Raw genomic sequence first — 22238 nt, 5'->3', positions numbered from 1 at the left:
CGAATCGCTATGCACTGCACTAGCTTTAAGACCATCAATGAGAATGGTAGTTCAAATGCTGGAAGAGGCTGAACCACATAAACTTACAGATGTCGTTGTGGTCAAGAAAGAAGGTGGAGCTAGTACGGATGAGAAATTGAAGGCTACCAGCATATTTGATCTCAACCCTTGAAATTTTCTTTTGAAGCTTATTCACTTGCAGTAATGAGCATGTAATTTTTAGTTTAGTAGTTTACTGATATTATAGAACTCAGCATGTGAAAATTGCAGCAGAATTTTAGATTTCTAGGTAAGAGAAAAAGCTTAAGCATCTAAAAGAACAAGGATATGTATTATTTAGATCTCATCTTTTTATATTGAAGTTACACAAACTGACATTTTGCCTTGTAAATGCAATGCGTGTTCTTCATGAAGGCAATGCCCTTAGCAATTGCCAATGTGAATATGTTGGTTTAATTTCATTTATGGTTTGATTATTATGCGAACCTGAGGTAGAGTTGGAATCTAAGACAAATGGAGAATCCAAACCATAACCATTCTTCTAACGAAGAAAAGATTATACATCAGGTCACGAATTAATTAATATTCATATATAATGCATGCAAAGCACATTGGAAGCAGAAAATTGCAAAGTCTAATGGCCTTAGAGGTTGATTTAAATATGCAATATTTAAGAAAACAATAGGCTGATTAAGGTGCTCAGCAAAAGCATTAAGTGCAACTGATGAACTGGAAACATGATGAATGAAAATACTAGTCCTTGCCCAAAACGCAAAACTAGATTTATCCCTTATTGGCACTGCCAAAAATCTCTAGTATCATTGGGATTAAAACCACATGCCCTTAATGCTAAAAAGAGCAGTTAATAATGCAGAGCACAAATGAAACCAGCAGCTAGAGGTACACAGTGTGGAATCCTAGTGTTGATCCTGCAGTAAATAATTAATATAATTCTCATATGAAGTTACCTTGCTGCTACCAAATAAATTTAAAATGTTTAATTCAATCATTCAATATTAATCAATTTAATTTCTAACTCTCCCTCTTCTTCTCAGTCTCTCTCTTTATCTTCCCCTTCTTCTTCACTTTCTCCCCTTTTTTCTATTCTCCCCTTTTTCCTCTTAACAACCCCATATACCCTTCCTAAGAATTGACGTGCTAGGTGATCATAACCTAAATCTTTACATACAACCAAGAACCAAGACTTAACATCTAGGAGCAATCCTTATCAAACATCAAATGAACAATTCCAACCAATCAAGATAGAAAATTTACAGCAAACAGATGAAGAAACTAACACGTAAATCAGCAAGATCCAACAGTCCAACAAAACCCAACAACCAAGAAGAGCATAAAAAACCTCCAAGAATCTCCACATCACCTAAATCACAACAGGAAATAATTAAAGTGCCTAGCTGAATGGATGAAAGAACACCACAAAATAAAATCAAGTTCTTCCATTAGAACACACAAGAGAAATTTTTCCCTCAAAAATAGAATCAATTACATGGTCTGAATCAAAACTTGCTAAACAAATTTAGCATCAAAATTAAAGGAACTCAACAATTGGAATGTGAATTGTAAATGTAAAACATACCTATTGAAGACACACCCACACAATAATCCTTCCAAATCCACGCTTCGCAACAGGTGAAAGCTTTCAAATCTAGGTTGCGAGAATCTGGAACACTCAATTTTGAATGGAACCCTAAGGACCGATTAACTCTACTCTTATACAACCCTATGAAAGACGTATGTTAAGGCTGCAACATTAGGGAGAAATCAGTTTTGTGTGGAAGTTACCAATTGGAAGGAATTAGGAAACCTTAGAGACAAGAAAAATCGCGCTGGAGGGAAATCAAATTCTAAAAGGAAAATATATAATTAATCAACAAGGGCAATATTTTTCCTCGTAAAAGACTTTCAAAAATTGGGAAAATAAATCAATAAAAAAAGTCTATATATAACGACTAAATTTTATTGTCTAACGAGGGAATTTTATAATGGTTGTTAAAATTTTACATAATTACAACCAATTATAGTATTGGTCGTTATTCATATATTATTAACGAGGAAATAATAATTCGGTTGTTAAAATTGGTCGTTAAAAGTAACAATTCTTGTAGTGATCCTTCATTGGCTTCAACTCTTTTGTTTCTAACCAAAAACCCAAAATTTAACAAATACGCAGAAAGCCAGTTGGTTTATAACATAACCCATGCTGTGAAAAGCTGTATAATACCATTGCTTATCGATGTTTTGGAAGAAAATATGAAATGAATATTAAACTGTTGATCATTGTTTTGTGGAATAATTTTTTTTCCCTATAATTTTTCTCAATGGGGATTATACATCAAACCATAAAGAACAAAACCTTCCCATCAAAATCCATTAAAAAAAGAAAAACAAGAAGAAGAAGAAGAAGATTAACTCAAAGAAAATTCGTACCCTTCGTTTGATCGTGGAGCTCTGCGTTTGTAAGTATTGACAAATTGGTGCTCAGCAATCTCCCAAAGCGCCAATTCATGGTCATCGTCCTTGAAAATCGAAGGCAGGTCCTGGTCAGATTTTGAAGAAGAAGACGATGAAGATGGCTTGAAGAAGGAACTTATCTTGGACTGCATTGAATCCTGTGTTTTCTATTTTCTGTGAGTAACTAAGACATGGGATCCCAGTAGCGCCAACACGTATTCCAAGATTTTTTTGTTTCTCGCCCATTTAATTAGTATAAACAGATTGAAATTTAAAAAAAAAAAAAAAAAAAAAAAACACTGTTCCCGCCCGCAACAAAATATTACCATTTTTAATATTTTGTTTAATTTTATTCATAAATTATAATTTAAATTCAATTTAGCTAAAAAATTAAGAAATTAATTAAACTTTTACAATTAAATTAAAAAAAATAAACTTCTTAATTTTTTTATTTAAATCCAAAAATTTAGCTTATAACTTTTAATTTTTATTTTTTTTGGTACATTTTGAAAAATAATTTACTAATCGATAATTATTCACTATTTTTTCACCAATTTATCGACTTATTTAAATTAAAATTTTTAAACTAATTTAGATAAAAAGCTAAAAATAAGCTAGAAATTAAATTGAACATTTTTTTGGATAAATTTCTACTAACTGCTGATTATTCACTATTTTTTTACCCATCTGTCGACTTATTCAAATTCCTCTATATGTACAGCAAGAAAAAGAATGGAAAACGTTATCCCCTTTAATTCATCTTTTACTATATTCCCAAAATTGTAAACTTCAAAATTTTAGGCCATTGCAAACTTATAGTGCAATAAACTAAGATAACATATCCTGCTTTGCTCTCTACATCTCTTGATCTAATGAGCTTCCAACAGTCTTTAGTTGCTCTAACGCATATTGTATTCTACGCCTTTCCCCAACAGTTAGATTGCTATCCTCCAACTGCAAAAGCAAAAAAACAGATGCATGTTACAACTAAATCACATACACTTTGTAGCTGCTAATTTCAAACACATTTGAGCAATACTATACCTTTAATGAGCGTATGCTCTGTAAAACATGATCAAACTCAGCCCTCGATGAAGAAATAATTCGATTTATCTTATCATTCTTATGCATCAACATTAGGACACTAACAATATCATTTATTCTACTTTCAATTATCATTGAACCCATCCCATTCAACACGAGATTCAAGAGCTTTCTACTACTTTCAAACATGTAAAAGCAAGGAACAATATAGTCCATCAGCGTTCGAAAATGAGCTTCCTTGGGTTCTGCATCAAACCCTCCCATACACTGCAAAAATGTGAAAACAATTTCAACACAAACCACCTAGAATCAGGACAACAAAAATAATAAACTTATAATGACTTCTTTATATTCTAAAAAAGGACTTGAAAAAGGGAAGAAACGATGACATTTTCCCATTCCAGTTACTAATATATATATAGAATTCAGGTATAACGAAAAAAATTCAGTTATATACTGTTGAGTGCCCCCTTTCTTCTTTCTGCTCATGTAGGTAAGGTACACACATTAAGAAAGTACTAAAATGTCAAAATCTTTACTGAACTCGAAATACATATAGTTGACAGCTAATAGTAGATGCAAAATGAACGTAACAAATTCAAGTATTGACCATGACAGGCCTGGCTAGGGCTAGGGCTAGGGCTTGGGCTCTCCAAATTCAGGGTTTTCTTCCTTCCCCAACAGCCCCCCCCTCCCCCCTTCCTTTTTTTTTCTTAAATGAAGAGTAACAAACTAATTCCACAACAACTCTCAAGATGACAAAAGATGTTATGAATATCAAAACAACAAATAAAATGGCAGGTCTTCCAATAAACAATCAATTGAGGGCAGATATTACATGAGAGAGAAATACTCACATGCACAACGTCAATCAAGTAGCCTGGAATGAAATTGCTCAAATTGATAATACTTTGTTCAGAAAGTCTTGTGGGTTTGGAGTCTTGCCTAACAAGTATCCTTAGCATAGCACAGGCATTGTCTAGAGGGGGCTTTAATAACTGAAATATAAACAATGACAAAAATATAAGGCCTCAAGGTTGCAAGGAAATTTTAAATTTTTAAGGACAGATCAAGATTCACTTGCTCATTTAGAAAATTTCCTCTAAAAAATTTTCAGTATCATAAAACCTTACAGTATAGTGTAAAGAAAGAATGAAATGAACAAAATGAGACCCAAGCAATTAACTTACAATCTGCTTTAGGATTTCTCTCTCCAATAGAAATAAAACTAGGGAAGCATCACCCATCTGTTCCAGGCATGAGAAAACAACACCAATCAATTTCTTGAAAGTTCCACGATTTGAGAACTTTGTACCTTCCTCAATTGCAGAGCGAATATTTTCTGTAGACATCAATAATTTCAGATAGAAACTAGCTAAAATCATTCATCAAATTTGCTTGCCAGTTGCAATGCTGAATTTACTTCTACATACCTGGAAAAACATTGAAACGGGTGACCAGCGTGACAAAGAAGCTAAGGTGGTCCTGTATCTCATTTTTGCCGTGTCTAAATATTGAATGCAAATGTTCTATGATCAGAAACAAGACATATTCATCCAAGTCAGGACCTGACATGCAAAGGAAAAGAAGATAGGAAATTAATAAATTCCATGACATTCAATAGACATGGATAGTTTTTTCCTTTATTAGTATCATGTGCATACCCTTCTTTAATGCCCATAACACTCTGTCAAGAAAATTTACTGAACGCCTCAATGCGATAGGATATAAGATCATATAGCTCAGACATTCCTAAACATATAATTGACTGCCTTGTGGCGGGAAAAAAATTGTCAGCTTCAACTTCAAGGAAAACCTTATCCTCCAGGAATAATAATGTATTTCAATAATATCATGATCCTAACCTTCAGAACTCAAGAAGTAACTTCTTTTCCGATATTTATGCAAAATCAGAATTAGGGTTTTTTTCGGCTTGATGCCATTATCATTATACAATCCACACAATGAAAACTTTTGCATCTTAATGAGACGATTTATGCTACATAAGTGAGCAAATGTGCATGTATACATAGATATGAGTTTTCTTGCAACGCCTGCTATAAAGTTTTCAACGACTAAATCAAGAGGAGGACCATCAAATATGAAATTAAATAATATAACAGCTTGATACTTCATAAATGTAGGTAATTCAACGACTAAGTTTTCGATTCGATTTCGGTTTCTAGGCAAATCCCGAAAATGAACTGGAACCGAACACCCCTACTGCCTAGGAACCGAAACTGAACCAGAATTTTGAAATTTCGTTACAGTTCCGGTTCAGTTCTTCATTGTTTCGATTTCAATTCGGTACAGTTTTTCGGTTCTGATTCGGTTCGGTACGATTTCAGTTCGATTTTCGGTTCTTAAAACAATTTTATATAATTATTTCCTTAAAAAGTCATACTTGAATTAGCATTTAAGTTTTAAATTGAGTTATTAATATATAATATATCATATAATATATCTTTTAGCTATACCTAAATTTTATAATCTTTAATATAAGGTGCATATATAATTTAAGATTAAATATATTATATAACATAATAGTATAAGTATATCATATAATATACATTTAACTATTTATTTGTCACGACCCAACCTATGGGCCGGACAGACACTAGGACCTGGGCCGTCATAAAGCCTCCGAGACCCATAATAAGCCTTACTGTTCTCAACCCATGACCAAGCCCACAATTTAGGCTCAATATGCATAAAAAATAATTTAAATTAAATTGTTATAATTTTATTTCGGGCCAACTTAGCCCAGCAATTATCAAAAACTAAAATTAGGGGAGCCCAGCTCAACCCTGTTACATCATTTACAACTATTTAAAACTCATAAAATTTTTTCATTTGTTAATACAAAACTTAAATTCATGCAGCCCCTAACAGGATTAATGCTACTACTAGTACATGCAGAGTTCTAAATTACAAATTTAGATAATAATAATACAGTTAAGAAATTTTTTTATTTTTTATAACCTGCGAGGAAAGGAACAGGTTATTCTGAAAAAGGTCTTCTACTCTAGCCTGGAAAAATATGGTGAACAGGAGTGAGCGTTCGACTCAGAGAATAAAATATCAATTTTAACCATAATCTCTATAGCTATCTAAACAATAAAAGAAATCCATCAATAAAAGGCATAAAATTCAGTACATAAAACAGGAATGATAGAGTGTTGCTAGCAATTACCTTGAAATTGACACCACGCTTTTGCTGCTTTTTTGAGGAAGCCTTAGTTTTTGCCATTTTCACTAAAAAAACAACCTAGAAAGAAAAAAAAATAATGATAATACTGAATTTAATTCATAAAATTTATGCAATGCCATTACTTAAAAAGCTCATGCTAGCTTTAGCTAAGCGTTGTCTTCATGCCATAACCAAACAGAAAATCTCGAGAGAGTGAGGGAGATGATATACATTCAACACAAAGAATAAAGGTAGAGAGAAATTAGCCTACCAAATATTTTTTATTAACAAAAATCCGAAGGTTAAATCATAAATCGATTAGGAAAATACTATTTAACATAGAATAACTTAATTAACTAATTTTAATTTAAATAGGATTATTAGCTTAATAAAAACTCTCATCACTTCGGGACTACTGAAATGTGTTATTGGAAACGTCTTCACCAGCTGCCACTGGAAAACACAAATATATATATATATTGGAAACGTCTTCACCAGCTGCCACTGGAAAACACAAATATATATATATATATATATATATATATATATATATATATATATATATATATATATATATATATATATATATATATATATATTTACTTTAATATTTTATTTAAATTTCTATTAATATTCAATTTTATATTATTTTCTTATTTTTTATAATAAAATTAATGAATGATTAATATCATTATTTTAGTTAATATAAATCATTTCACAATGCTTTTGTTATTACTTAGAAAAATTTACGCATCATTTATATTTTTATTAATATTTAATTTTTAATTATTTTTTTGATATTTTTATAATATAATTAATAAACGATTGAAATAAAATTTTATTTTTCACATATTAATTTAATATTATTAATTTTATGCTTTTTTAGTTATTTTTGATATTTTTATTGTAATATATATATAATTTATTAATTATTACTTTTTTTAATACTATTATATTAATGTTTTATGTTCCGTATGAATTAAAAGAATAAAATAATAAATTATATTTAGTGGTCATTGATTATTGAATAGCCAAACTTTCAATGCAAAAGTTAATGGTATAAAGTTTTCAAATTAAAATTATTTAATGATTGAATTAAATTTATTTTAAATTTTTTTTCATCATTTTTCCTATAAATAGTCAGTAGTTTGTGCCATTTGTAAATTATCAAGCTTTTTTCTATCATTTAATGCTTTCAAATTGTTTTTTGATTTGTTATATTTTTTATTTTTTTTATTTAAATTTTTTACTCTCATTCTTAAAATTTGTTTATATATACAAAGATGAGTTTTCAATTTTGGTTCTTCATATATTTCCTTTTATCTTTATTTTTTTTATTTATCTTTGTTATTGATCATTATGATGACACTTTTATATTTTATTTAATAGTCTTTATTTATTTATTTTAATGAGTGATGACATATTTTAATTATATTATTTTTTTAAACGTGTATTGTACATTTTCTTCACTCGTTTTATGTATCCGTAATTTAATATTTTTATATATAATTTTTTATTAATTTTTTATAGAATATATTGATTCTTATTATAATAATATAATAATTTTTTTATTTTCATGATATATGTATTGTATGTGTATTTATAATTTTTTAAATAAATTAACAATTAAGTATTGAGTTTATCAAAATTAATTATCTTTTAGCATTTTATGATTTTTTTAAATAATTCAATAAGTTTATATTAAAAATGTGATTCTTAATTTTTCGAAATAGCATAAATTAATCACCTAAGCGCGTGAGAGGAAACCAGATGGTTAGTAGCCTTGTGCCAAGTAACTTACCGGAAACTGTAAAAACGACGCATCGCAATGGGGGTCGCATGAGCTTCCACGAAATCCTCAATATTATCGCTTCTCAGGTCGAAGTTGCCGTTCAAAACTTGGCAAATTTGCGGGCGTGCCATTGTTGACGTGGAAGAATAAATCCTCGAAGGTTTCTACTTCGTTATCTCTAACAGCCTTATCGATGGAAACGCCTCCTCAAGGGTACAGAAAGAGTGTTCATATTTGTCTCGTTAATGCCTCCAAAAAGGTTAGAACTTTAGCGAAATATTGGTGTTTATACAAAGATAATTGTTATTAGGGTTGTTAATTACACGAATTTTGGCTTGATTTGTAGATCATTGAGGATGAACATACCGGACACATGGCAAAAGCATCAGGTAGATTCATTTATTTTTAGCTTAATTTGAATTGATGAGAAATGCAATGGGGTAATATTTTGAAGAATTGAATTCGAAACTGTCTGATTAAAGGATTTGCTAGTTAATTTGACAGCATTTTTATGAGTTGTTCATGGCTTTATCAGAGGGTGAGAGGTTTGAGGGGTGGGTTTTATGATTGATGCTTGCTTAATGCAGTAATGCTCAGTGAATTGGTGCTGTTAACATTTTGTCACTGACCATTTTAATTTTTGAGACTAGATGCCCTACACGAAAGTGTTCTGTTAATGTTAGAATGGAAAAGGTTTTATATTGCATTTGTTTCATGAATCATGAGTTTGTGTTTTACAGGGTGGTGCCGATGAATGGGAGGACCTTAGATTTGCAGCAATGAGAGAAATAAGGGAAGAAACAGCAGTTACTTCAGCTGAGTTTCTTTCAGAGGTAGGGTTGGTTTTTGATGAATGTTGATTATCTTACTTGCACGCTTTAGGGGCATTTATGAATTGGAAGACGTGCTCTGCTGCATATATCACTAAACTCATTTACAGGGTGGTTTATTTGTTGCCTGATATGGTGCTTGTCTCCAGTTGTAGCCTGTCTACCTGTTACAAAACTTTGCTTATCATTAAAATTTATGTAATCCCTTTGCGATTTACCCTAAAGAGAGTTCATTAATTTCTCGTGTTGAACTTATTGCTGAGGTAGAGCTGTTCTGTCCATACTGCTTCAAATCTGCTAGTTATTTTGTTTTGTTAATGAATCAATATTCAGGAGTTAGGAGGCATTTCTGTAGGCACTTTTCCTCTCATGTTCTGAACATTGCCCATATGCTTCTTCAATCAAAATCTTGTAAAATGTAGGTTCCTGATTAAGTTTACTGGGAAGGAAGGAGGAAGAGATCAACCTATTGGGAGATGGATATTCAAGGATTGGTCATGGATGTTACCAGAATGAGTGGTGGAGCTTGTGAGTAAACCTTACTGCATAAACATTAACTGGAATTCTTTCTTTGAATATTCATACCAAAGAGTTGTTCTGCACAGAAATGAAACTCATAACAAAGTGGATATTGGGTCTCCTTCAGCATGAAGTAGCCTGAAATGTTAATTAGAAATATCAATGAAGCGTGTTTCTTGGCATTAAAACCGTTACAAGTATTAGAGGCATGTACGGTTTTTGGAGTCTCGAATGAAATGAGGGATCATATTGAATTGATCAAAATCATATTAAATTGAAATTATTTTATTATTTTTATTTAATTTTGATTATCAGTTAGCAATTATTGTTATGCTCTTAAATAGATAGAAGGAAAAGAGAGTAATAAAATAAATAAGATAGCAAAATCATAACTATTCACTATATTTCTATGGCTTTTTTCACTTCATCTCTGTATATTCATATCACTTCTATCTTTATAATAATCTCCACTCCCTTTCCATGCATAATATAATATCTTATATCATGCACATCTCAAGATGTATCCCATTATCTAATCTTCAGATTTTGAAGAAGACGATGAAGATGGCTTGAAGAAGGAACTTATCTTGGATTGCATTGAATCCTGTGTTTTCTATTTTCTGTGAGTAAGTAAGACATGGGATCCCAGTAGCGCCAACACGTATTTCTAAGATTTTTTATTTCCCGCCCATTTAATTAGTATAAACAGATTGAAAAAAAAAAAAACTGTTCCCAACCCGCCACAAAATATTACCATTTTTAATATTTTATTTAATTTTATTCATAAGTTATAATTTAAATTCAATTTAGCTAAAAAATTAAGAAATTAATTAAACTTTTACAATTATATTAAAAAAAAATAAAATTAATTTTTTTATTTAAATCCAAAAATTTAGCTTATAACTTTTTAATTTTTATTATTAAATCCAAAAAGCTAAAAATAAGCTAGGAATTAAATTGAACATATTTTTAGGTAAATTTCTACCAACTACTGATTATTCACTATTTTTTTTATTCATTTGTCGACTTATTCAAATTTCTCTTAAGATGAACAAAAAAAGATTGGCAAAAAATGACATGTTATGTGCTCAAGTTTTGACATGAAATATTATATCCATTATGGTTCCTCTATATGTATAGCAAGAAAATGAATGGAAAACGTTATCCCCTTTAATTCATCTTTTACTATATTCCCAAAATTGTAAACTTCAAAATTTTAGGCCATTGCAAACTTGTAGTGCAATAAACTAAGGTAACATATCCTGCTTTGCTCTTTGCATCTCTTGATCTAATGAGCTTCTAACAGTCTTTAGTTGCTCTAACGCATATTGTATTCTACGCCTTTCCCCAACAGTTAGACTGCTATCCTCCAACTGCAAAAGCAGAAAAATAGATGCACGTTACAACTAAATAACATACACTTTGTAGCTGCTAATTTCAAACACATTTGAGCTAAACTATACCTTTAATGAGCGTATGCTCTGTGAAACATGATCAAACTCAGCCCTCGATGAAGAAATAATTCGATTCATCTTATCATCCTTATGCATCAACATTAGGACACTAACAATATCATTTATTCTACTTTCAGTTATCATTGAACCCATCCCATTCAACACGAGATTCAAGAGCTTTCTACTACTTTCAAACATGTAAAAGCAAGGAACAATATAGTCCATCAGCGTTCGAAAATGAGCTTCCTTGGGTTCTGCATCAAACCCTCCCATACACTGCAAAAATGTGAAAACAATTTCAACACAAATCACCTAGAATCAGGACAACAAAAATAATAAACTTATAATGACTTCTTTATATTCCAAAAAAGGACTTGAACAAGGGAAGAAAGATGACATTTTCCCATTCCAGTTACTAATATATATATATAATTCAGGTATAACGAAAAAAATTCAGTTATATACTGTTGAGTGCCCCCTTTCTTCTTTCTGCTCATGTAGGTAAGGTACACACATTAAGAAAGTACTAACATGTCGAAATCTTTACTGAACTCAAAATAAATATAGTTGACAGCTAATAGTAGATGCAAAATGAACGTAACAAATTCAGGTATTGACCATGACAGGCCTGGCTAGGGCTAGGGCTTGGGCTCTCCAAATTCAGGGTTTTCTTCCTTCCCCAACAGCCCCCCCTCCCCCCTTCCTTTTTTTTTCTTAAATGAAGAGTAACAAACTAATTCCACAAATACTCTCAAGATGACAAAAGATGTTATGAATATCAAAACAACAAATAAAATGGCAGCTCTTCTAATAAGCAATCAATTGAGGGCAGATATTACATGAGAGAGAAATACTCACATGCACAACGTCAATCAAGTAGCCTGGAATGAAATTGCTCAAATTGATAATACTTTGTTCAGAAAGTCTTGTGGGTTTGGAGTCTAGCCTAACAAGTATCCTTAGCATAGCACAGGCATTGTCTAGAGGGGGCTTTAATAACTGAAATATAAATAATGACAAAAATATAAGGCCTCAAGGTTGCAAGGAAATTTAAAATTTTTAAGGACAGATCAAGATTCATTTGCTCATTTAGAAAATTTTCTCTAAAAAATTCAGTATTATAAAACCTTACAGTATAGTGTAAAGAAAGAATGAAATGAACAAAATGAGACCGGAGCAATTAACTTACAATCTGCTTTAGGATTTCTCTCTCCAATAGAAATAAAACTAGGGAAGCATCACCCGTCTGTTCCAGGCATGAGAAAACAACACCAATCAATTTCTTGAAAGTTCCACGATTTGAGAACTTTGTACCTTCCTCAATTGCAGAGCGAATATTTTCTGCAGACATCAATAATTTCAGATAGAAACTAGCTAAAATCATTCATCAAATTTGCTTGCCAGTTGCAATGCTGAATTTACTTCTACATACCTGGAAAAACATTGAAACGAGTGACCAGCGTGACAAAGAAGCTAAGGTGGTCCTGTATCTCAATTTTGCCGCGTCTAAATATTGAATGCAAATGTTCTATGATCAGAAACAAGACATATTCATCCAAGTCAGGACCTGACATGCAAAGGAAAAGAAGATAGGAAATTAATAAATTCCATGACATTCAATAGACATGGATAGTTTTTTCCTTTATTAGTATCATGTGCATACCCTTCTTTAATGGCCATAACACGCTGTCAAGAAAATTTACTGAACGCCTCAATGTGATAGGATATGAGATCATATAGCTCAGACATTCCTAAACATATAATTGACTACCTTGTGGTGGGAAAAAGATTGTCAGCTTCAACTTCAAGGAAAACCTTATCCTCCAGGAACAATAATGTATTTCAATAATATCATGATCCTAACCTTCAGAACTCAGGAAGTAACTTCTTTTCCGATATTTATGTAAAATCAGAATTAGGGTTTTTTTCGGCTTGATGCCATTATCATTATACAATCCACACAATGAAAACTTTTGCATCTTAATGAGACGATTTATGCTACCTAAGTGAGCAAATGTGCATGTATACATAGATATGGGTTTTCTTGCAACGCCTGCTATAAAGTTTTCAACGACTAAATCAAGAGGAGGACCATCAAATATGAAATTAAATAATATAACAGCTTGATACTTCATAAATGTAGGTAATTCAGCTATTTTATACTAGATCCTTAAAGCATCAACAGCAGGGGTAACTAAACCAAGCTAGCCAACACTGTAAATTAGTGGACAGGTAATACTCACGGAGGCAACATAAAGTTACTGATGTCAGCAAAGGTGAATCTAGGTGAGAAAAGTAAGCAAGACTATAGATGGAGAGTTTTTGACAGTCCAATGGAAGCCTTGTGAAAGGACCATAACATTTATCCCCTGTTAAATAGATACAAGCATGACAAAGAAACAATTAATTACGCTTAGATAGGCATGTAACCAGCATGAAATTGTTAATCAATCAGTAGTAACCTTCTTGATACGTGCAGTAAAATTCTTGTAGCGACTTTTGCAACTCGTCGTATTCCTTTGCAAGGAAAGAACCCGTTGTAGCAAATCGACCCAGGTCAAGCAGAAGTTGCAACACAGCCTACAAGGATGAGTGCGTAAAAAGGGTATCAAACTGTCACTGAATAATGTTGCAAATGATAATTATTCTTTAGCTTGTCGAGATACCTCAGAAGAGGATGGATGCATATCACCGAGCAGGATTAACAACACAGGTAGCTCTCTTATCCAAGTAATAAGAGGGCCCACTACTTCTAGATCATATCCATCTGGTTGCCACATTCCTTTTCTCTAAGAATTTTACAAAATACATAAGAGAGAGAAACAAGACACAGATTCAGTGGTTTGCAGTGGAAATTGCCAAGCACAAACGCTCACAATAGGAATAACATTTTAGGGAAAGGAACAGGCCTTTCTAGGGGTCAGGAGTTGAGCTTACAGAAAAAAGCATTTCTTCAATTGCGGCAAGGCAAGCCAATTTTACTGAAGACTCTGGTTTGCAATCAAGGAATGTCTTTGTAAATGCCTGCAAGTAAGATTTGATTATTTAAAATCCTCACTATCAGTCTTAATGATTCTTGAGGGAACCTCCAGATATTTGAGAACAAAAACCTCGAAAAAGGAACCATCAAAGCAAAAATAGATCTCATGACCAAGAGAGATCCAATTGACATAATTTGCTGAAAAAAAGAAATTTTCCAATTCTTGAAAGTACAAGTCTAACCTGTAGGAGGCGAGACTTCCAGTCGCCTATCACTTGTGCTACAAGTTTTGGCATAAAATGAACCAGTGTAAGCATCTGCTTTTCTCTGCCAGACCTTGTTTCATCGTGGATCTACAGAAAATATTAATAAAGAAATAAATGCAGACACATACAAGATCAGTAAGGTACTAACAGATATAATGTCCTCTTGGTCATAAAAGAAAAAAATGGGGGGTGGGGGGAGGATTTCAATTGAGAACGCCAGAACATCTCAATAATAAATTCAGAACAGTGTTTTTCTTTTTAAAGGACAAAAAGTATAACTGAAAGTACTTAAATTAAAAGCATAAAACCATTTCTTAACAGAAAATATGTGAAGTTATTTGGTTTTTAGCTTTCCATATAGTTAACTAAGAAGGGTGCAAATGCTTTTAACATTGAACTGCAACAGAAGCTGCTTTAGAAGTATTCAGCAAACATCAGTTTCTTAAATTCTAAATGGAGGTTACTTCAATTCATAACACAGTAATAGGCATGCACACCTCCAGAAGAACCTAATAATAATAATAATAATAATAATCTCTCCAGGATGGCGTGATTTTAATTGTGATTGGCAGATTTATTGTTTATATTTCATCATGAATTCCTTCATTTCTAAGTAATCTTCCTCATCATATTCAGTCAACCATAAGCCTGCCCCAAAGCCTTATACGACTTTCTGCTAAGTCCTATCAATTATAAATTATAAAGCACTCCAAATTTCAAAGGAGGGTACTCTAATAGATTCATCTGCAAGAAGTTTGGAGCCATAGTTATGAATGAAATTATCAGAAAATCAAGTGTTTCATCTTATATTCTTATATTTCAATTTTCAAGTGACTTCTATCCTCTGGCTGCCGCTGAAGGTAGCTCTTGACATTTTTCTACTGCCCTTATGATGTATTAATCAAAATGATTGTGTGACTTGAAGCAGTCCTAGCAAAATATATCTGACTACTCTATTTCCAAGAGCATTATAAGTTCCTATAAAAAGGTACTACCATGAAATAATTGTAAATCCATTTAAGAAGGAATAAAGCATCATATTGATTACTAATTAATAGGCCCAAGATGCAAAGTTCTCTGGATTAAGCTCTTCACTGACATTTCTGGGATAGCAATGGCGTGCAAGTCAAGAGTGTCAGACCTTTTCAAGCAGTGCATGCTCCATGAATGCAAGAAATTTCTCTAGTAACTCAGCAGGAGGGCGGATCCATTCATCTAAGTGCAAAAATATTTCAGCAATCACAACATTCAGGGAAAAATATCGGTCATCATCCTGCCATTGAAAACAAACGATAAGTTACTATGACAGTGAGAAGAGTTAACAGAAATTGATACGTGTAGAGAGTCTAAGATAGAATAGAAACTATAAAGATATGGGAGAAACACATGCAGTAGGGGGAAAAAAGAGCTATATTTCCATTTGTTCAGTGGAAGAGAAACAAAGGAGAAAAGAAAAATGGAGGAAGCACTTTCCTCCCAAAAAGCTCACATTTCTAATCCCTCCACAAATGTTAAAGAAATTATCCTTATACATTTCAACCTCCTGAGTCTCCCTTTCTCTTTCTTTCTCTCTCTCTTCTTATTCAATCTTTTTGTCTATTTCCATTCTTCTAAGCCAAACAAAATGATGGAGAAACACATTGCAAGTAAATCTAAGGTCCTACCTTTTCTGAATGCACTGCGTTGAACGGAAATACACCTAGGAACTTCTTCAGTAGCACCAATGAGATGCCTTGATCCGACATAGATGCATATGATTCTGAATAACCCTTTTCAGTCTCATAAACGAAAAATCTGACTATAAGGTTGATGCTCTGAAGTATGTTATGTAAGAAATCAAATGTTTGTGCATCCAATTGTGGCGTACTATGAATTAATGGAATGAGGTCTTGGAAGCAATTGACTAAAACTGGAAATAAATCCTTTAGTTTACTGATGATGACAGATATATCTACACAAACAAAAAGAAAGATGTAAGGTTTGGTACAATACCATCTAATATTGGGAGTACGACAAACAAAAGTAAATAAATATGGTAACACTTATTACCACGAATGCAAAGAATGTGCTATCAGTTATAATTATCAGATGTGAATTGATTTCTCCACAAGAATAGGAAGCCATGCAAACAATGAGCTAAATAACAAAATAAACAAAAAGTAGCTAACGACTCTCAAAATCATGTTAAATTGAATATATATAAATCAGAATGATAAGGTTGCTGGTATTATTGCCTGCGCAAAACCACATGTATTTATATATTTGGAAACACATACATGGCCATAAATGCAGAAACTGAATGATGGCATTGCGAAATGTAATTCTACAAAAACCCATAGAAAAATAAGAACATGGTGCTGAGCAATACCAGCAAAATCTGTAGGCCTCGTAGGCTCATAAGCATGCAACACGCGCCTAGGGACTTCCTATCAAATTGAAGAAGAGATTATTAGAAAATAATAGGCAATAAGAAAGGAAGAAAAAAAAAAAGACTGAAAAAACTTCTACTTTGCAATTAATTTTTGGAGAGAACCTTCTTGAATGTGTCAACTTCTACTTTTTTAGATGGCAACAGTGACAAGCAGCGCAACAAACCAACAAGCACATTCTTGAGCCTGCCCTTGTCTTCTAAACAGAACTGGTTCTTCCGCAGAATATCCGCATAATTTTGAAGAACCTGTTAATGAACAACAAATGAAACAACATCATTTGCAAACATCTTATCAACTAAAGTTAATATTGACAATATCTCCTACTTTTTCTAAGATTCGATTATATATGAGGTTGATTGACAACTGAATGTGTACTTGCTTTGCCACTAAAAGAAGTCCTATAACTTAATGCACCAACAAATTGATTCACCTATAACCTAAACATGCAGGTAGAAAACTAGAAACACAAAGTAATCTTGAAGATTTAAAGTAAAAGAAAGATGTCCCTCAAGCAACCATAAGGTGAGAAACTACAATAATGTATATGTGGTCATTATGCACTCTTATAGTTATACCATGTATAAATTGTTCATTTTCCTTTCTATTTCAACATTATTATGACCCATTGTCTTGTAATTTTATGAGAAATGAATACTTCCAACAAAATTTTGACATTTGGAGTCAAAACATTATGCAGCTTCAACCACCAGCTATGGACATGAATAGCGTGTGTGTGTGTGCGTGTGTGTGTGTGTGTGTTAAGAAATGAAGCATCAATGATGCACCCCAAATGTCTGAATAGCATGATCCAAATTAAGATACCTTTTCACCATGCAAGGAAAACGCAGCTGGATAATACTGTACAATGAGATAAAAAAACTTGAAAGCCATAAGCCGAACTTCAATTGCTAAATTTGCCATTGCGACAAAAATGTATCCCATCATTAAATAAATGAAAGGCATATCCTGGACAAGTAGAGCGGAGAAACAACTGTTAAAGCAAAGGACGGAGTAATGATATAAAGAATAATACAACAACAATCAATGACAGGATGCCTCATTGGAAAGGCAAAAGAACCATACCCAAAGAAAAAAAAAGAGAGAAAGAGAAAGAGCAACTGAAGTTAAGCACCCAAAAACATGAACTTGTGACCACAAGAGAGAGAGAGAGAGAGAGCAAATAGTTATCCCTAATTTTATCCATTATCGTGTTACCAGACATCCATCTGCACATTTGCATTTCCACCACACTCATTTTGTGGGTGTGTTGTACATTAGGTGCACAACATTCACTCTCATGCAATATAGCTGGCCTAACCACAATTCTAAAAAACTTGCTTTCACTTTGTCAAGTATCCTATGGTCACATAGAACACTCGTCGCACTCCTCCATTTCATCCATGAATTATTCCTCAATGTGAAATGAAAAAGAAACTGCAAATATTTATTCTCGTTTGAGGTTGTATTCACATACCAACAAACAGTTTTCTGACCTGGATATTGACTCTGCAAACAACTAGACAACAGAAAATTCTACCAATGCATTGGAAAATCCATATTAGAGGAAAGAAACAGGGCACCCATATTTCTTGACTTTTCTAAAATATGTTAAGATGCAAATCTTTGTCGTTTTGAAATTATTACTTCATTCAAATCCAAGAATCATTAGGCATCTTCAAGATGTAAACTATTAGAGGAAATTTCCGGTTCATATCAACTATAAGTCTTCAAAATGAAAGTAAAAAACACTATAAATAAAAGTGATAAGCACTAATTTATGGTCCTAGGGTAGGAAGTATAGTATGAATATGTTTCTAGTCACTAATTTTATACGAAGTGGACATGGTCAAGATTCATATAGGACAATTTGTGCATAGAGTGTGCACAACTTTAAACATTTTCCCTGATGTCAAGCATAGAAAAACCCACACAAACACTAAGCAATAGAATCTTCCAAGAACTGTTTTTCTAGCAATATCAATATGCTCCAAACAAGCATTAACAGAATGATCAAATACAGTTGTCTCATGCTATGGGTCATAAACAGATAGATGGGAAACTTGCTATCCCAAACAATAAAAGAAGTTACAATAAAGAAGTTAGACTGCAAAATGAAATAAAATAAAAAAGTGTTCACCACACAGAACTTATGGAGCCAAATTTAAAGACTTCCCTTTTAAGGTGTCCAATTCACAACCACTACAAGTATGAGCTTTCAAGCAGTAGCAAAAATGGAGAATTACCTCGTTGCAGGTAGGAAAAATTACTGATTTGAGAAGTTGATAAAGGGTTTCTCGAACCATTTTATCCTCATCTCCAAAACGTCCACATAGTATTTGTATAACTTCATGCGGGTTCAATTTTAGCTCTTCCGGATACATAAGGAATAAATCCTTCATACCCATCAATGCATCTGCAAAAGGAATGGGATATAATAAACAACAAAACTCTTGTCAGCATCAAAGGCTCATGAATCCTTCAAGTAATTTAATTGGTAAATTCAATCAATGATTCAAGAACCAATAGTGGAAGCACTAAAGCCTCCACATTTTATGATTCACATGACCAACTTACACATATGATTTGACTTTAAAAATTAAACAAAAAAATTCCCATAAACATAAAAGAATAATTCAGTAGTCAAGTAGATAACAAAGACAAAAAGGCAGACAAATTTTCAGCCGTAAGAGAAACCAGTATTCAGTTGAACCATTGGAAACATTGATTTCCTAGCAGATATGCATGCAATGATATCATCATCCTTTTACTGTTTTCTAAGAACCAATGTTTTCCCAAGGGATAGGAATAAAATTACTCTAAGTTCCATAACATATAGTATGTCATTTACTTGTTTTGTTTCCCACCTGATACCCAAATGAGGATATTCTACTAACTTCTTTTCTCCTACATTTTCTGATAACCAGAGTATTATATTTTCAGATCTCATTCACTACCTTGAACTTTTAAAAGGAGGTTGTTTACAATAATGCAAAAGTGCAGTAGTAATGAGGCTACCTTTACGAACTTTTGCATTGCGATGGGAAGTTCGTTGAAGAAGCTCTTTCAAAGTCAAGCCTTTCTTGCTCACACCTAAACTCATTTTGTCTGATGCCACACTTTGCTCAGGAATAATAATTGCTGCCCATAATACATTCAAGTAAATTTTCGACAATCGTATTACTCACAGAAAGCCACTTATAACTGAACATAATAGCATATAAAGGATCCATTCATCTTAGAAGATATTGGTTGCAAAGGCATGAAAAACCATTGGGATTTCATTCTTCTTGGACATACTATACTAATAAAGTTACAATTTTACGTAATTACATTTAAACTGTAGTTCTGTGGAAGGATTTATTGGATTAACACATAGAAATAACTTTCTTTAAAGATAAATGCTATCAAACGATACATCTATCATTTGCTTTAGCATAGGAAAAAAAAAAAAGAATCTAACCATTTTTTTTTCTTCAAAAAGAATATCTACAAGTGAAACAAACAATTTCAGAACTTCCACTGCATAAAGACACGTGAACACCTTTAAAAGATGCACAGTTAATTGACAATGATTTAACTTTCTCTGTTTCTTCTCCAAATTTCCCATTCTTGTTCCTTCAAGATCATAAAAACATTAGATTTCCAGCCACAATTGTGATTCTCATCCCCACATTTATTCACAGTTTTGCGGCTAGAAAAGATGCCCATCTTAGGATTCTTTCTTATCAAGAAACACGAATACCCATCTTAGAATTCTTCGAGATTAGGTTAGGTGTGTTACCCTCTTGAATCGGCAATCAACTGTCCACAGAATCGTTGAGACTCAGGATCTTGCAGCTCCAATACCAAATGTTGTGGCAGAGCCACAACCCAAAGGAAACGATAGAAAATAGAAAAAATGGGAGAAGAAAGGAAAAAGAATAGAAGAAAGATTGAAGAAAGACAAGGAAGAGGGAGAGGGAAAAAGGATTTCTGAATTATTTTCAACACAGTTTTATACATTATTTATATATTTAGAAGCTACCGTTACTCGGTATTCAGTTACAAACAACACAGTTATACCCAATCAAACTAAGCTCATCTGCCTCCATCAACTAGCGATGGAGAAGTAGGAAAAATGTATTTAAATCCGAAGTCTGCTAACAACTGGGGACCTAAACGACGTGTCGTTTCGAAAATCTAACAATTTTTTCTACACAAGGAATATCTTCCAGCGAAACAAACAATTTTGCGACTAATTAAAAAAAAAAAAAAAGAAAATGCAAAGCCTTATATATTTTATTTTACCTTTGGATTTAATTTCAGTGTTTGTAGCATTCTTAGGCGGTGGCAATTTCCTGCCAAGCTTTCGCTTAATTTTCTATAAACAATAAAAGAAATCTATCAATAAAAGGCATAAAGTTCAATACATAAAACAGGAATAGTAGAGTATTGCTAGCAATCACCTTGAAATCGACACAACGCTTTTGCTGCTTTTTTGAGGAAGCCTTAGTTTTTGTCATTTTCACTAAAAAAATAACACAAAAAGAAAAAAAAATAGTGATAATACTGAATTTAATTCATAAAATTTATGCAATATCATTAATTAAAAAGCTCATGCTAGCTTTAGTTAAGCCTTGTCTCCATGCCATAACCAAACACAAAATCTCGAGAGAGCATATCTTTATTAGATTAGACATATCTTTATTTATTCTTTTTACAGTGGACTAAACGATGATAATTGAAGCATCACCCACAATTGATGAAACCCAGAAAAGCAAACCAAACATTCAACCATACCAAATATATATATATAAACAAAGTCGATAGTGTATTATTACATAATAATTTAAAAAAAAAACAACCAAGAAGACAAACTTACGTGTCCTGAATTCACTTAGTTGTTTGGGAAATCATCAGTGGCCGTCAGGGGGAGAGTATCTCCGTTTACCGTCAGTTAAAAACCTTCTCGTGGACATGTACGAGATATCAGCAACAGCAATGTCGCCGCTTTTGCCCATCCACCTTCAAATCCGCCGGCAACGGCCCCGCTACCGATGTTGTTGCTTTTCTGATTGCTGGGTTGCGCCAAAACAGTTGCAGTGGATGGATAGGGTGAAAGTGCAAATGACACAGGTCTAAGCAAGAGATTGACAAAAATAATATGCCGTAGAGTTGAAAGAAGCTTTACCCATGATTGGTTTCATCACAAGAATTTTGGTTGAGAGAGAAAACGGGAGAGAGAAATTAGCCTATCAAATATTTTTTATTAACAAAAAT

General features: G+C 32.7%; 2 protein-coding genes across 10 annotated transcripts in view; one reads left to right on the top strand and one right to left on the bottom strand.

Annotated features, from left to right (window-relative positions):
• The window catches only part of LOC110670567 (nudix hydrolase 26, chloroplastic-like), a gene marked incomplete at its 5' end in the record, with an annotated part of 16245 nt that extends 6096 nt beyond the window's left edge, over positions 1–10149 (top strand). The window contains one exon of the mRNA XM_058147775.1: positions 9751–10149. The remainder of the gene's footprint in view (positions 1–9750) is intronic.
• Positions 3203–22238, bottom strand: LOC110634711 (uncharacterized). 9 transcript variants are annotated; one of them, XM_058147374.1, is made up of 20 exons: positions 21841–22238; positions 21425–21486; positions 21267–21339; positions 19995–20117; positions 19223–19392; positions 17802–17945; positions 17081–17224; positions 16916–16973; positions 16212–16498; positions 15689–15820; positions 14524–14634; positions 14239–14325; positions 13968–14090; positions 13764–13881; positions 13545–13670; positions 12734–12868; positions 12491–12642; positions 12160–12300; positions 11311–11577; positions 10910–11220 (listed from the first exon to the last, which is right to left on the bottom strand). In XM_058147374.1, exons 2-20 carry the CDS (start codon positions 21479–21481, stop codon positions 11095–11097), a joined length of 2574 nt encoding a protein of 857 aa, XP_058003357.1. In that variant the 5' UTR covers positions 21482–21486; positions 21841–22238; the 3' UTR covers positions 10910–11094. The 9 variants fall into 9 exon arrangements, with proteins under 9 accessions (XP_058003355.1, XP_058003357.1, XP_058003354.1 ...); XM_058147371.1 differs by lacking the exons at positions 21267–21339; positions 21425–21486; positions 21841–22238 and adding exons at positions 20521–20594; positions 20761–21195 and having other exon boundaries at positions 16212–16306; positions 16415–16498; XM_058147370.1 differs by lacking the exons at positions 21267–21339; positions 21425–21486; positions 21841–22238 and adding exons at positions 20521–20594; positions 20761–21196 and having other exon boundaries at positions 12734–12829.

This window comes from Hevea brasiliensis, chromosome 5 (genome assembly GCF_030052815.1).
Source record: "Hevea brasiliensis isolate MT/VB/25A 57/8 chromosome 5, ASM3005281v1, whole genome shotgun sequence".
Lineage (NCBI taxonomy): Eukaryota > Viridiplantae > Streptophyta > Magnoliopsida > Malpighiales > Euphorbiaceae > Hevea > Hevea brasiliensis.
The sequence above is the reverse complement of the archived record's forward strand: the minus strand, read 5'-3'. Positions and strand labels throughout refer to the sequence as shown.